This window comes from Sabethes cyaneus, chromosome 2 (assembly GCF_943734655.1).
Source record: "Sabethes cyaneus chromosome 2, idSabCyanKW18_F2, whole genome shotgun sequence".
Classification (NCBI taxonomy): domain Eukaryota; kingdom Metazoa; phylum Arthropoda; class Insecta; order Diptera; family Culicidae; genus Sabethes; species Sabethes cyaneus.
In genome coordinates this window covers 105,514,134-105,530,787 of record NC_071354.1, presented here as the reverse complement: position 1 = coordinate 105,530,787, position 16,654 = coordinate 105,514,134, and the positions used below count along the sequence as shown (strand labels likewise).

At 40.6% G+C, this 16,654-nt stretch overlaps 1 protein-coding gene across 1 annotated transcript in view; it reads left to right on the top strand.

The window, feature by feature from the left end:
- LOC128735813 (zwei Ig domain protein zig-8-like) overlaps nt 1-11,978 on the top strand; it is an 82,102-nt gene extending 70,124 nt beyond the window's left edge. Inside the window, exons 6-8 of the mRNA XM_053830298.1 lie at nt 1,546-1,651; nt 3,075-3,125; nt 11,866-11,978. Coding sequence (XP_053686273.1) covers nt 1,546-1,651; nt 3,075-3,125; nt 11,866-11,978 — 270 coding nt within the window. The remainder of the gene's footprint in view (nt 1-1,545; nt 1,652-3,074; nt 3,126-11,865) is intronic.
- Nucleotides 11,979-16,654: the final 4,676 nt, after the last annotated feature.

Below are 16,654 nucleotides of genomic sequence, written 5' to 3'. Positions count from 1 at the left end.
CTTAATTTTTACTACCAAAGGTTGGTTTATTCAAGCGTGTGTTATTACCAATTTTTTGAATTACGGTTTAATTTTTGATAGACCTTTTATTAGCGTTATATTTTTTACCCAACCCGTTTAGGGAAAAAATAGTTGAATCAGTATTCTGCGGTCAAAGAGCTACGATTCTGAAACGTTTGAGATGTTCAATTTTAATGTTCCAATTCAGGCTTTTCGTAATCGTTTGTTTTTCTTAGAAATTACTATACCTTTTTTCTCATTAGGACACAATGTCAGATGAATCAGATAAATAAATACAAATACAAATACAAATCCAAATTTATGTTCATACTCTAGAAAAGCTACAATAAATAAAACGCAAGAGTTGTATTCTAAAGTAACATAAGCATAATAAAGCCTATTAGACCTCTTTCAGTGAAATCTGACCTGATGAAGCACTAAACATAACGAACCTAAGACGTCAGCATCGAGCAAACAAGGAATAATAATCAAAAATAATAAGGATGCATTATATCAACGTTGTGGAAAATGTGCTTCGCTCGAGACAGAATTTTTCAAACTCAATCAAGGCATTTTCCCACGGCCGCCTAGGAATAAAGCGCGATAGATTTATTACTTCTGTCACTTCTGCCGCTTTCACTACTCATCTTCCCCATAGTGGTATTCGTTTTTCTTTGTTAGCATAAATTTTCATCGATTTCCTTCGCCAGGACTGGCTTGCTGAGTGCTTTCCGCCGGTTCCTGCTCACTTGCCAGTTCGGAAGTCAGTATGTAAAAGCTTTACGACGTCACATTGCATCGTTGCTCTCGTTCCCAATAAGCCAAATCCTGGCAGTGTCAACAGATAGCAAACAATTTTGTGACAGCCTTTGGGACGCACAGTAGCTCTTCTATTTTCCAGTCACTTCAGGGCGCTTTAATCTTGCTTCAGGGAGTCACATTTTACTATCTCGCTGTGCTGTGTACTTATTGGGGAACGATATTTTAGGCTGATACGTTCAGAAAGACTAGCACTTCGTAGCAGTTCCAAAAGATTGTATTGGTATTAAATTTTTCGAGCAAAAATGTATAAAGCTGAAAAAATGAGATCAATTTTGCTTCCATTCGTTATATTTAAAGAAATTGTTGGTGTTTTATATGCAGGCCTTAAATCTGTGCTGCCACAATTTTCAGCGACACGTTCTACTCCACTACAAATCATGCATCCGCACACCTTGATAGAAACACGCTTGATTTAGCATGGCAAGAGTATTCATATTCAATAACTTTCGATTCAATGTCTGTTTTTCCCATGACGCTTTGCTCTAGGTACTTTTAGTCCGGATCGATCGAAAAAGTAATATATCCAACTTGTGTGTCGAGTACAATTTATGTTCAGTTTTTTCCTTGCTCTATGAGTGTCGATTTATGCTTTTTGTTCTCACTCCACCGTACTTTTCCGCGCTACGCCAGAATGCATTCCATCCCTTTTCAGAAGACCATTTTTTATATCCTATCTGTATTTTTTCTCTCTCTTTCTCTTCCGAAACATCTGCAATCCTACAGATTGGCTCACTGATCATTGAATCGACAAGGAAAAAAGACTCCGGGAACTACTCGTGCAGCCCATCGAACAGTCCACCGATTACTGTCTCGCTGCATGTCATAAATGGTAAGTCGAGATTGCAAGCTCTGAGCTTACAAGGCCCGTAAATTGCTGCCCGAATTCGATACCTGGCCCATCAGAAGAGTGGGATGGTGGGACTCATGCAAAGCTCTGTATTTTGCTCAATCTAGGTGCACCTACCGACCTATTCAGGTATCAAAAAAGAAGGAAACGATGCTATTCGAGAACTATTTCACTGAAGTGGCAATTTTTCATAAAAAAAATTTGCCAACGATTTAGATGAGTGTATTTCATCGCCACTGTCAAGCAATTAATTTATTTCGAAATTGTAACGGGTGACAACTAAGAATTTGGGATTTTTTTCTCAAGCAATCAAAGAAAGACAAAGATACATGAAGAAAATCTGATGTACCGAAATTAAAGATACATTATCCATTGTTGAAAAAAAATTAGCGTACATTCGAAAACAGTCCGTAATAGGCGAAGCTATCGTTTGACGTCGAAACAGGAGCGTTGTACGGTCGTCATATCAACTTTGCGAATGCATCTCTTGATTCTACCAATCAACTTTGTGCAATTCGTGGTTCTCCAGTTATTGTTGTACACCAAGGAACTCAAAACCCCGAAGAAATCTTCGATTGGGCGCACTGAGACAGATATTTTGAGTCGCAGTTTATAGGTAAAAATGGGATCGGAAGGGTATTCAGGAACGATTGTGTTTTTTTTTTGGCGTAATGCGATGATGCTCTATCCTGCCAAAACACGTATTGTATGTTTTTGTAGAAACGGAATCAAAATTTTGTTCAAACATTCGTCATCTTAATTCGTCATCTTAATTGATAGCCAAACCAGAGGGCTTGTTGTTGAAGAAACGAGAAAGAGAACGATGTCCTGCTGCGTCCATAATTTTGGCTGGACTTCCACTACCTTGCTTGCGAATAGTTGTTGGGCATCTTAGCATATGCTAAACAGCATAAGCCGCAACAAATTCGCTTTTAAAATGGTGTACTTTCTACTTTTTGCCGAGACTACTGTGGCAGTTCGTAGAACTGTACAACGCACTCCCGAAACGCTTCTTGTTTCGACGCCATTTTAAGCAAAACTGGGCAAGCATAAACAAAACAAAAAATATTGACAAAAAGAAGAGGGGGTGCTAACACATACATGCTCTCATTTCTCTCTGAGCTCGTTTGTTGTGGAGTATAGGGGCCTCAAGAAATTCCAAAATTTTATTTGTCACCCGTTAATACTTTTTCTGATGTCCACGATTATTCACCAGATACTTTAAACTCCTGTTGGCAAAAACTATATGAAAATTAAAAAACTGTAGATGAGCATAGCGAAACTGTAATTCAGCTATTCTATTTTACGATGACTAAACAAAAGCACGACACCCTTGATAAAGGACATCTTGAATAATAACCACTTAAAACTACAAATGATTAAGTACCATTTTTCACTATTCTAGGCGAATCCTCTGCTTCAGCTGTAACGTCGTCTGCCGGGTCGCTTTTCGATGGTAAGTTTAAGTAGATAAATTAAGGCAATTGAGTGAAAGTCACCCAGCGTGGCAGTTACGATTTGAAACCCAAATCCAGACGATTTGGCTGCAAAGAATAAGAGGTCCCATGCTTTCAAATGCAATGTTATTTTGAGTTTCAATTTACAAAAACCATTTGCAAATAAACCATTCCAAAGGCAGCTGGAGTTTCAGAATATTCCATATTAAAATGATTCACTAGCAAAGTAGAGATTACAGTCCAAATTTTTAAGATCTTTCGACCAACAAACAGATAGGGTAGATGATCCATTAGTTGCGCCACTAAGCACAATATAACTTCATTTTGCTTGTTTATTGAGGTATATGCTTCAATTAATGCTTGTGGGATATAAATTTATCAAATTCAAGGTATTTGTCCCAAGCCAATACAATTGCTTTTGTTGTACGAGAAGCTTTATAAAGAAAAAATGAATTTTCCAATTCAATTATATTGTACCAACAGTTGCGCTAATGTTTCCTTAATTAAGTTTGATGTTCCTTCAATTGTGGTATTCCATATACATTGCTAGGTTGCTAAGTGAAAAAACATCGTAGCAAAACTATAGATGAGCGCCTATAGTTGTGCGCTCCAACTGCGCGTTGGATTTTGGAAAATTGGCATTTTAGCAAATAATGCTTTAATTTTAAATGGTGTAGTCTAACTACTAATACTTCTAAAAACCTGTTTATATAATGAATGTAATTGTTTTATCTAAAATGCTACGGTGATGAAAATATGCATTAATAATGAATAGTGGCGCAACTATTGGTACTACCACAACTATTGGATCAACTACCCTACTCACTGAATAACTTTACTGAATATTTTATCTTTCTATATCATCAGGGTCATGAGGGTATAATTAAAAGCACAACTGACCAAACTTAAAAATGACCTATTTTCAACATAATGAAACACTTTTTTATACATGACTCAAAGAGTAACATTCGGAAAACCCCAAGAAATATTTTAGAATTGGTACTTACTTCCTTCTAGAATTCACCGTGCTGTATCAAGAACTTGTCTCCATTGTACTCGGTCCTAGGCTATTCGTCGTCAATTCACTGAGCGCCCTAACACCCGCCAGTTGAGCCACCTAGCACGTTGGGCTCCTCTTTCTGATGCCGGTGGGGTTCTTGAAGACAGCCTTCACTGCGCAGTCGTCTGGCATCTTTGCAACGTGGTCGACTTTGATTGAAATTTCTTGCGCATCCTGTCTAAATGTACCATTGAATCTCCTTGCTCGTATTATTATCGACGGTGACTCGCAGGTCCTCCTCAAGCATTGTCCACGATTCATGTCCGTAGAGGTCTAATGATCGTCTTATATCAGGATACGCTTTATCTGTTCAATCGCCATTGCATTAAAATCCCATAGTAAGTAGGACTTCCGCTGATAATACGTCTTCGAATCTCACGACGTGTGTCTTTGTCCGTTTTTACCTGTGGGTGAGCCAAGATGAACAAATTGGGCAACTACCACAAACATATCGCTGACGATATTTACACTGCTGCCCAAGTGGCGTCGGACGGCCTCGGTTCCACCGTCCAGCATGTACTTTATTTTAGACTCAATCTTTACTGCTTCGTGCTGTAGTCTGATATACTATTCAGCCACTGCCACAGATGTTCTGCCGATAATATCCATGTCGTCAGCAAAGAAAATACTAGATTTAATGAGGATTGTGTCCTGCGTGTTGATACCCGCTCGATTCATAACAGTGATATGTTGTAGTACTATGACATGCATGAGAGACCATTACTTTGACCTGTGTGATTCGAATGAATTTGGCAATCCACCCCACATCAGCACAACACAGCACTGTGGTTGATTGAATCATTTAAAAATTTGGTCGATGCGATGATCATACGCAGCTTTGAAGTCAGCAAATGAAAGATGTTTGGCCTTTCTAGAGGATCTGACGAAGGTTAAATATTTTTTATCTGTTGTTGACCGTCCTTCAACGAACCAGGCTGGAAAAATTGCCACAAATCTGTTCGCCAAATTGGTGATCGTCGGCGTAAAATGATTTGAAACAGCACTTTGCAGCCCGCATTCAGAACTGTTATTTTTTAGCTGCATGATGGCCATCTTAAATTCGCCTGTCGTTGAGACTGGCACCTCTCCTATGTTTGTCGCCCCGTCTAAATTGCTTTCCACGCCGCCATAGCTTTCCGCAAGAGCGCCATTCAGGTATTCATCGAATCGCTTTTTCCACCTTTCAGTCACCTCACAATCGTCCGGTAAAATACTGCCATTCTTATCTGGACACATTTCGGATCGCGGCACAAAGTCTTTGCAAGGGATCCGTGCTGTTTCTGGTAGAACTTTTGCGTTTCCTAAGAACGATGCACCCACTTTAACTCCACATACTCGTGCTCTTCCAGGCAGCGCTTTTTCTCCCGAAAGTTTGGGTTCACTAAATTTTCTTTTTCCACATTTTGACGAACGGCACTGCTCATCTTGGCTCAGTATCCTTCTTATTCATCACCCTCCTACATTCATCGTCAAACCAATCATCACGCTGATTTCGTACCACGTGTCTGATGGAATGGCTGTTTTGATGGTATTCCAACAGTCCTCGAGAGTAGTTTCTTCCAGCTCGTCCTCTTCCGACAGCGCAATTTCGAATAAATACGCGTAGTTTACGACGGTTCACAACGGTGTGATCCGAGTCAACGTTAGCGTTTCGACAAGATCTGGCATCAATGATATCTGATAAATGCCGACAATCGATCAAAACGTGCTCCATCTGTGATTCTGTTTGATTTGGTGACCTCCGAGAGTCCTTGTGTAGAAGTCTATACTGGAAGTTGCAAGGTGGTACTACGTAGGGCCAGGCTCTTGGAGGTCGGTAAGTCTTAGGCCCATTTCGTTGGTCAGTGGGAGTATGCTAAACCCTTCAATCACCGGTTTGTATTCCCCTTCCTGGTCGATTAAAATCCCCGATAACGATTTTGATATCATGTTTTGGATAACGGACGCTCCAATTTCGCGTAGAGTTCCCTCTTTTCGTCATCGATACTTCTGTGGTGAGAGCTATGCACGTTTATTATGCTTACGGAACCGGACCTCCCAAGTAACAATTTGGGTTTTATTACACTCTTATGATGGTATTTATGATCGAAATTGGTCATGAAAACCGCCACAAAAATACAATAAAACTAACATTGTTGCTAGGGCTTTATTCTCAATCTGCACATTCGTGGATTGATTGGCCACCACCCAATTACCTGATTTCGCATCTCGCACATTACTATGAAAACTTCGATGGCAGCTTGTGTGGGTTGCCGCAGCTTTGGTAGGTGGTATGCCCATCTCTGAACCCTTTCAGCGCACCTGCTGCAGCGCTACGACGTCGAACTTGTGGCTTTTCAGTACACCAGAAAACACCCAAGTGTTCACTGGGAAGTTGGGAGATCGGCAGTTCCAGCAGGGTCAATTCCGATTCCGATTACTATTACTACTTCCGAATTTTCCAAATTCTTTTTTTCTCTCCATCGGTTGCTTACATTCCCCATCAAATCAGTCTTTTAAATTTCTTCTCTTACCACCACAGTTGCGGCCACATTGACAGCCGAGCATATCTTGTTCCATCCGTCTTCAAACGTGCTTCTAGCTTCATAGCGAAAGGTAAAACTTCATCCAGTATGTCCAGTGTCCAGCATCCAGTGTCTAATTACCGAACACTTATCTGAGTTGTATACCGTGGATAGTTTGTTACATGGGGACGGACGCTCCCGCGAGCACGGGACAAAAATTTATCAGATGAAAACGAAGTGGGGATTCTGGCCCGTCCTTGACTGCCTGGAAACAGGTTCGCGATTCAGCGCAAAAGTAATACGACAAACCATTGACGAGACCGCCAGTGTACAAAAGAAATGCATCAATTTCACAAAAGAAACGAAAGGAACGGCTAATTCTTAACTATTTTATTTATATTCCCTCCCTCTTGGTTACTATCCACTTCCACCTAAGTTCACGAATTTCTGTGGCTATCGGCCGTTGATGACACCGACGATGGAGTTCCTCATTGGATATCCAATTATCAGGCCACCAGGCACGATGTATGAATGTATCGCAGGCACCGGTTAATGAATACCTGCAGTTTTTGCGTTGTCTCCGCTGAGACGCACCACGTTTCGCAGGCATACAGCAGTACGGATTTAACGTTTGAATTAAAGATTCGGGTTTTCGTACGTAGAGTGATCTGGTTTGAGCGCCAAATGTTTCGCAGACCTGCAAAGGCACCCCTGGCCTTCCTGATCCGTGTGGCTATATCAGCCTTGGTACCACCATCGGGCGTTGTTTGGCTACCAAGATATTGAAAGGCGGCTACCTGCTCAACTTATTGTCCCGCTACTGTGAAGTTGGTGGCATTGTCAGTGTTCACTGCCATAGACTTAGTTTTCGCTACATTGACTGTGAGACCTGCTGCTTGGGAGCTCTCGGAGAGGTCATCTAACTTGCTCTGCATGTCGTTTCGGCGTTGTGCGAGCAAGACAATGTCGTCGGCTAGGTCAAGGTCATTTAGCTGCTCCATCGCTAGAGGATTCCAAGGCAATCCTCGATTTGGTCTACTGTCAATTGCTCCAACTAATATCTCATCCATAACGATGAGAAACAGAAGCGGTGATAAAATGCAGCCCTGTCTCACGCCAGCAGTAACCCTTATGGGGTCGGCCAAGACGCCGTCGTGCAAAACCTTGCACGAGAACGCCTCGTACTAAGCCTCGATGAGATGGACTAGCTTATCTGGAACTCCTCTACGCCTAAGTGCGCCCCAGATGTTTTCGTGATTGAGTCGGTCGAACGTCTTTTCGAAGTCAACGAACACCAGCAGAAGAGAGTCCTGGAATTCATTGATCTGCTCCAATATAATGCGGAGCGTTGTGATATGGTCTACACATGATCGGCCAGCACGGAATCCAGCTTGCTGCCGCCGGAGAGTAGCGTCGATCTTCTCCTGGATCCGGTTGAGGATTACCTTACAGAGTACAGAGTAATACAGAGCAATGTGATGCCATGCCAGTTACCGCATTCCGTTAGGTCTCCTTTCTTAGGGACTTTGACCAATATGCTCTGCATCCAGTCCACCGGAAAAGTTGCGGTTTCTCAAATATTGCTGAAAAGCTGATGCATCATCTGGGCTGACAAAGATGGGTCAGCTTTGAGCATTTCGGCTGAAATACGATCTATCCCTGGCGCTCTATTGGATTTCATACTCTTGATGGCTGTTACAATTTCATCCAGCGATGGCGCCTCCGAGTTGACGCGATTAATTCGACGAACTGTAGGCGTCATACGCTGCTGGTTTTGTTGCTCTGACATTTGAAACTCGGAAGAGTTGTTCAAAATGTTCATTCCATCGCTTAAGCTGTTCTGTACGGTCAGTCAATAGCTGAGCAGCTCTGTCCTTTAGCGGCATCTTTGTATTCATCCTGGCACCACTAAGGCGGCGAGAAATATCGCACAACAAACGGATATCACCATTGGCGGCGGCGGTTTCTCCTTGTTCGGCTAGGGAGTTAGTCCAGGCTCTCTTGTCCCGCCTACAAGCACGTTTAACAGCCCTGTCCAGTTCGGCGTATCGTTGACGGGCAGCTGTCTTAGCCGATCTGGTCCGCGCTCGCTCAATGCCGGCTTTCGCCTCTCTCCGCTCGTCGATCTTCCTCCAAGTTTCATCCGAAATCCACACCCTCCGCCCACTGCGCGCTTTGCCGAGGGTTTCATCACTGGTTGTGATGAAGGCGTTCTTGATGCCGGTCCATTGCTCTTCGACGGTTCCACCAGGTGGCAACTCCGAGGCTCGAGATTCACTTTCTCCTCCCGTCGTTGGACACGTGCGACGCGCAGACGTATCTCAGCGATAACAATATGACGGTCAGATGCAATGTCAGCGCTGCGTTTGTTGCGTACATCAAGAAGGCTACTTCTCCATTTCCGGCTGATGCAGATGTGGTCGATTTGGTTTTCTGTTCGGCCGTCGCGGGAAACCCACGTGACTTTATGTACTGGTCTATGGGAGAAGAGCGATCCACCAATGACCATGTCGTTATTACCACAGAATTCTGTAAACAGCTCCCCGTTTTCGCTCATCTCTCCTAGGCCATGGCGTCCCATGACGCGTTCAAGGTCCGCGTTGTTTGAGCCAATCTTCGCGTTGAAGTCGCCCATGTGAATTTGGATGTCCCCCTTCGGGATTTTCTCAACCACGCTGTTCAGCTGGCTGTAAAAACTCTCTTTCTCCTGCAGGTCGGCAGCATCTGTTAGCGCATAGCACTGGATTGCCGTAAGGTTCCTAACCCGTGTTCTGAATCTGGCAACGATTATTCGCTCATTTGTTGGTTCCCACTTCATCAGGGCCGCATGTGCCCCTGGGCTCAGTAGGAATCCAACTCCTCTTTCTCGAGTAGCATTTTCACCTCGTATGCCAGTAGAGCAAGACTTGCCCGGATGATGTCCTGTGTTCGCCAGTACCCGGCCAGCGGACCTCGCTCAGCCCCAGGATTTCAAGCTTCAGGCGGCTAGCTTCCCTTGCAAGTTGAGCCAGCTTGCCCTGCTGGGCAAGGGTCACTATATTCCATGTTCCGATTCGTGTCCGTGTTTTCATGCTAAAGGTCGTTGCAAATAATCCGGAGAGATTTCTTCTTTCATTTTCGGTAACTTTTTGTATGTTCTGGTACAGTAGGCTGTTAACCTAAGGTCCTTATCCCGCTGATGGGGCTGCCATCTTAATGTGGGCGGGAGCCACTGTGCCCCCTTTCCTGTTAGCATACGACAACCGAAGTTGCGTACCCCAGCCGGCACCTCGTGGAGGTAGGAATGGGAGTTAATGAACAGAGGTTATGGAATGCACATGTTCACCCTTTGCCAGCCCATCTGCTCATCTACCTGAGCTCAAAATCCTCTCGTGCAGCTTAGCGTCGCGTGATCCAACTAACGAATGTATGGACTTTGTAATATATTAAATACTGGGCTTCTGCAGGCTAGTACAAAGCTTGCTGACGACACTAACACGCACAGGCCGGCGATTCCCAGCCTCACAGCACCTGAACACTCGAATCTTTCCTCCGCTGGGTTCACGTTCGATAATATTCACTGAGTCTTCCGACTCGATTTGAACTAATAGCCTCGATAGGCGATGCGTGTACACCCTTAACACTATCAAAATAGCGAACTTGTCGCTCAAATGGTCACAGAAATATTGATTCCACAGAAGCCGTTTGTGCTTTGTTTGACTGGGACGCTGTATTCAAAAGAGCAAAAATAAAGTAAAAAGAGCAAATCAAGCCTGTCGGTACTGATCTATTGCGATCGGATAACGGTGCTGAAAAGAGAGCGTGGGAGAAAGCATGGGCGGCATTGCCAGAATGATTCACTGCTGCCATCGGGATGCGATATTTTAGATTTGCCCCTTTTCGAGAGCCCGTTTTTAATTACTCCGAGAATGTGGATCGGCCTGGTCTGGCATGAGATGGGTCATTGTTTGCAGCTTGGATATGGGTTCTGTTGTGCTGTTGTTAGTGTACTGAGGTACATTGGGGCAAAATTACTGTTGCATTTGTTTATGTCTGGGGGGATAATAATCATTCGAAGGCAGCGGTACTCACTCCTGTCGCACGCTGCCTTTGGAGCTGGTGACAAGTTTTCAGAGCACATGTACTGCTACTAGGTAATGTTCAAGAAAAACCAGACATCGATGAGAATGCAGTCGTTATGGTTCAATGTTCGTTAGTCAGATGGTCTTCAGGTGGCATTGTGGATCTTTGCGATAAAAGAAAGTGCTTCTGGTCACTAGGCGTCGGAAAGCTGTAACATTGATGCATCGCTTTCCGTTATCATTCGTGTCGCTGTACAAGCTATGGAGCCTGATCAGCGGACTTTTATGTTGCGGGCGTTCGTATATCCGAAAAGTTGTCTATACAAAATAAATGGTGTATTGATACTCCAATGTATTGGTACGCGTTCTCTGGGCAATACTCAGAATTGTTTTGTAAGAGATGCTACATAGCTAACTAGTTTTCTTGTGGTAATATAAGCAACCGCAATAAGATCTGCGATGCTGGTTTACGGATAGTTTTATTCGAGTTAAATTGTCAACTATAAGTATTAAATAAGACTCTTTCTACTTGGCAATGGGAAAGTCCCCTATAAAACTTTAGGTAATCGTTATTCCGCAATAGAATATTCATAAAAATTAATAAAACCACGCAGCTGTAGATTTGTTTCGTGGGATAATCCAATATCCTTCACTGTGTGCTGAGAAAATCTGCTTGTGTTTCCAGGAAGGAGATTTTGTTGTATGATGCCTTGAAATTTTAATTAATAATATTCGTGAAGATCAGAAAATTTTCATTTATTTTCAATGATCTCGAGTTTTTAAATATTGTTTTCGTTCATAATTCCATAAACTGTGCCCTTGCAAAAAATTGAGGCTTGATGCTTGAGTTAGTTAAATTTTTGGCTTCAACTGTAGAATATCTAAGTATCATTCAACCAGAACGCTATCAGAACAGCTGACAACCCGACATCCTAATCCGTTGAACTGCAATGTCAATTGGATTCGGTACTATGGCTCTATGTGAACGTGCGCTCTGCTTTTGATCCGATTTTCCAAGTGCTGAAATTTATGTGCTCTTTTTTCCAGTGAAATTAATGTGCTTCCATCACCACTAAACTGCGTTTTTTTGTCTTTTGTAACTCTTTCTTTTCAGACAGTATATCAATGGTTAAGCAGAGGAACATCTATATTTTACTGCAGCATAGGTCATTTGTTATGTTACTCGTTTTGGTTATCTACGTTCAGCTCAGCTGTCGCATGTACTAGTTAAGAGAATTTATCTAAGTTAATAAATTTGAAACCCATATACAACATACAAAAAAAACGAGACAAAGACGAAGCAAAATATGTAAGTAAACATAAATCTACAGCCATATTGTGTATAGGTGAGGTTTGGTACGATCCTGGACATTTGCTCACAACCGTACATCGACTGAGATATTTTGAACTATCGTACAGGAAGATGAGAATATCGTTGATTCCCTTAAATCGTTATCACCGATTGCCCATCGCCGATTTTTGGCACCCGAGGAACAAACTAACAAGTAGCAACACTAACTCATGCCACAGTTGAATGCAATTCGAAATTACCCAAACATTTCGATAAACAGTTTTACTCTTCCGAGACAAAAGCATCAGTCCCATTGATGAGGGAAGAAATGCTATCTGCTTAATGGTTAGTTTTATTAATTTAGTGGATTTCAGTCAAAGAATTCCCTAGCCTACCAGCAACAGTGGCATCTAAGTTCCGATAGGAGTTGCAAAACTTGCAAATAATAATGGTTTTTCGTTAAGTTCAACTATTGTGACATGTACATTTATATTATTTATATTAAAAACTATACGTGTTAAATCAAAGAAATAACTGATGCATACAATTTAAAATAACGGTAGTATTTTCCACTGTATAATCAAAAATATGTATTATTTGTTCAAGCACATGAATGAATTTTCAGTTATTATAATCTGATTATACTTTCGAATTTGGTCACGCTGGCCTTGGCTGATATTTCCCACAAGAAATTGCAAAACGAAGTTGGAAAAGTAACAGAAAAGCAGTATGAATGCTTGCTGGGTTTTACTCTATTGTACTCGCGATTAGTTACATTGTTTTAATGACCGGTTTAGGTTTTTTAAACCAAAGGCCTAGCATGCGATACTGAAAATATTCAAATTAGTTCACAGCTCCATCCATCTGCTGAACCAAAGCTGAACTTGAAAAAAATCGAATAATAAACAAATAAAAAAGCAGTTCTCTTGCGCTTTCCTAGTATTCAACGGGTACTACACAGTGTGATATAACTACGCCGTTGTGTGTAGTTATAGAAGTGTAAGCAATGCTCTACCCATCCAGCATAGTACTACATACCGAAACTATTCTCATTTATAATGTACACTGGTGTAGACAATAAATTGTAAATTTTGCTTTTCGGTTATTTTCAGAGGGCTATATTTTGCAATGCAAACCAGCGGCCTATGCGATGAAAACTGTTTCCTGTTACTTTTCTTTCCCCTATCGCCTATCAGCAGGGATATCTACATATGCAAAAAAAAAAGCTATATGAAACATGTCATGAGAGAAAGAGAAAGAACCCAGCTCCAACAAGAGGATGATTCTCGTTCGACAGAAATTCTGAATAACCGGTCTGTAAAAAATGAACATCGAAGTAAGGCGCGGAAAATGCTAGCCATCAATTGAGCGGCTCGTTAGGTTTGAATAAGTGCATACTGGATCAGTTCAGCCAACTGAAATGAAACATTTTTACACAATTATTTGTTTGAGTCCAGGGCAATCCTCACTCGTTTGGGTTCTATTCGATGCTTCTTGGGTGCTATGGTGCTATGTCCAAAAAAATGGGTTGCATTGCAATCAAAATTTAGATATTGTTAAAATTTAAAACTGAGCAGCGAAAAAAACAAGAGCATAGCAACGAAATGTAAAAATCTTTTTTGTTTGAATTGAAAAACTTTGCTTGATTTCAACTTAAGCGACTACGAAGTGTGTCGCTGAATATTTTTCAATCGAAATATTACAGTTTAAATAAGTGTAATAATTATTTTATTTAATTCAGATGTGTTTTATGAATCCTGTTTTAAAGTACAATATTTACAATATACAATATTTACCAATCACGGAAACTGTGCTTCGCAACATTCACTTATTGAAAAATGCTAAGATATCTTAAACATTTTAAATTTTGAAATTGCCAGAATACATTTTCGATGCTGGTTAAAAAAACTGTTGGAGATCTTTGTTTTATTGTCATATTATAGGGTGATAAGGGTTGCTTGTCAGTGAAATAAACTCTCATAAAACCAAAACAAGAGCTCTATAAGGATTCTATCCTAATAATTCAGAACTATACTTACTAACGAATATCTCTTTTCTTTAATTATCATTCGAATGCGGTTATGGAATGCGCAGCAGCTGGCATGCACGATTTTCCGTTGCATATCGTTCCAAATAGTTACCAAAAGATGCTTGAATGATTCCAAAGTGAGATGTTTTGTTCACCTAATTTCATTAAATATCTATGCAATGTACTCCAAGAAATAGAGATCCATTGATTAGGCAGACCATTCTTGTGATTATATGAATTGTGGTAAATTCTGATGACACCACTTTGCATTACTTTTGACTGATGAGAAAGCAGTACTTTCCATGTAAAATTAATTTTGAAGCATAAATTAGCTAACGATTCTTTGAAATATGTTCTAAGTAATTTGTGTTGTTTTTATCTCCACTTCGATGATAAATAGCGGAAGTTTGACATTCCACTGCAAACCAGCACTCTTGACACCATTAAAAACGGCTGGACAGGCAATCTATGTATGCAAATACATATCAATAAGCTTCGCAGCATGTATACGATCATTTTGCTAGCTATTAGAATCTTGGAACAAAAACCTTTTTTCATCAGAAAATCGCAAAAACTACCTACTTTGACTTTCCCTAGCCCGCTTCTGCTTCTCCGTAAATCCGTGATCCCACTGCTTTCTATATGCTTTCAACTTCAAATAGTGTTTGATGATATTCTTAATCGACAATTGAGACTAATTCATATCCATAGCCATTGATCGCCCGAATCTTACAGAATACCGGCAAATCCGCTTTCTTAGCCATTTTTTAAGGTTTTGGTCGGAATCATAGACATGTTGGCAGATTTTATTTGTTCGCGTTTTTTCTGCCTTGGAAAATAAATCTCTCGTTGACGTCGATATGTTTAAGCTGTCCCTACGTCTCACAAGGTCCAAATTTAATTTCAGTTTTCGTTTTGAGTCCACGCTTACAGCAGCAAAATAAAAACAATCTGTCAAAACAAACTAACAAATATTATATGTACACTTTCAACTAAAAACATCTGTATTTGGGAAAAATCTACTTTACCAGAAACATCCATTGATAAAAAATATTGACTTGCAACTTGAATCACCATGTAAACATTTTAAGGACATGGCTATCCTCAAAGCACCACACGCATTTTCTTTGAGCCTATTTCTTTGAAATCATCAAGCAGAATAATTGCAATCTAACTGTCTATCGACACTCATTCAAAAACCCTATACTTCACAATTGGTGGCTAAGCAAAATAAGTAAGAATTCAAGCGAATTCTTGCGAACCTAAATTCCTAAAACGGATTCTTTTCCACTATTCCAGACAATTCTGACATAGGTATATCTTTTTGCGTGGTACATGACTCTAGATCAATATTCAGAATTCGAGTTTATGTGCACCACCATTCATCAAACATCCCACGAGTGTGATTCGGAAAATGAGAACCAACATCATTCATGCCGAAGTACTCTCGTGTAGTCCTCGAAAGCTATAGGCGGTAATGGGGAAGTACACGCAAAATGTGCTACCGCTTTGTAGCAAACTGCTCCGAAAAGCTGCTGCTAGACGGTTATTATTTACCGGATGACGAAAGTGCTTGTCTGAAATAATTTAAATGACAGAAATGAAAGACAAATGAATGATTGTCCACAAATAAAATAATCTGAAACAGCAAACATAAAAGATTAACTTAAAAAAGTGCACATTCACTTCAGCGTAAACACTTGCAATAACAGAAATAGCGCGATTGGTGTGTATCTACCTATACGCTCACCAAACATCACGAATGACATAAGGAAAACAACAACAAAAAACAATCCAATGTGTATCCCAAGCCTGCCTCACTTAGGGTGCAATACAACCAGAGCAAATAATAAATTGAAGCATTGAACAAAGTGGCGATTGTTAGTATCGCAGAGAACATGACAACCCTTGACAGCGATGGGCATGTTGAAATGAAAAATGCATTTCTGATGCGTGAAAGCATTCTAGGTTATCGGTGACTGACGTTATACCATTTAAATACGGAAAAAACATGCATGAGACAGATTATAAAAGCAAATTCAATTTTACTGATACATAAGCGAAACATAAAAAAAAACTGGTCGTGAATCAAAACCATACACAGATAAAAATAAGTATGAATTGCTATCGGCAAAAAAAATAAAATTAATTAGCGTAGTTATATATTAGTTAGGTAATTCATGAAAATTATATTGTAAATATTTTTATATTTTAATTTCAGTTGAATAAAACAAACATATTTTTTTTAATAAAAGTTAAACTCGAAATCGTGTTAAGATCACTTGAGAAAGAAAAAAATTACAACAGATGACAGAAGTATTTTGGTAAGTATGTACCTTTTTCTAATTTACCGATCTAACTTGAACTTAATACTATGTTTTTAAGCTTCAAGTTTAGATTCTATAGACTTATTTTACTGCCTATACCATGCTGCCTACTAATTTTGATATCAACCTTGGGTTATAAACGTTTTCAAGAACTTGACCCTTCTTGATCGACAGACTTCGCAGCCGGTCATTAGAGTACAGGACAATTACGTGGCTACTAACTCTGTAGCAGCACCGCTCAGCTGAGATTTTAATA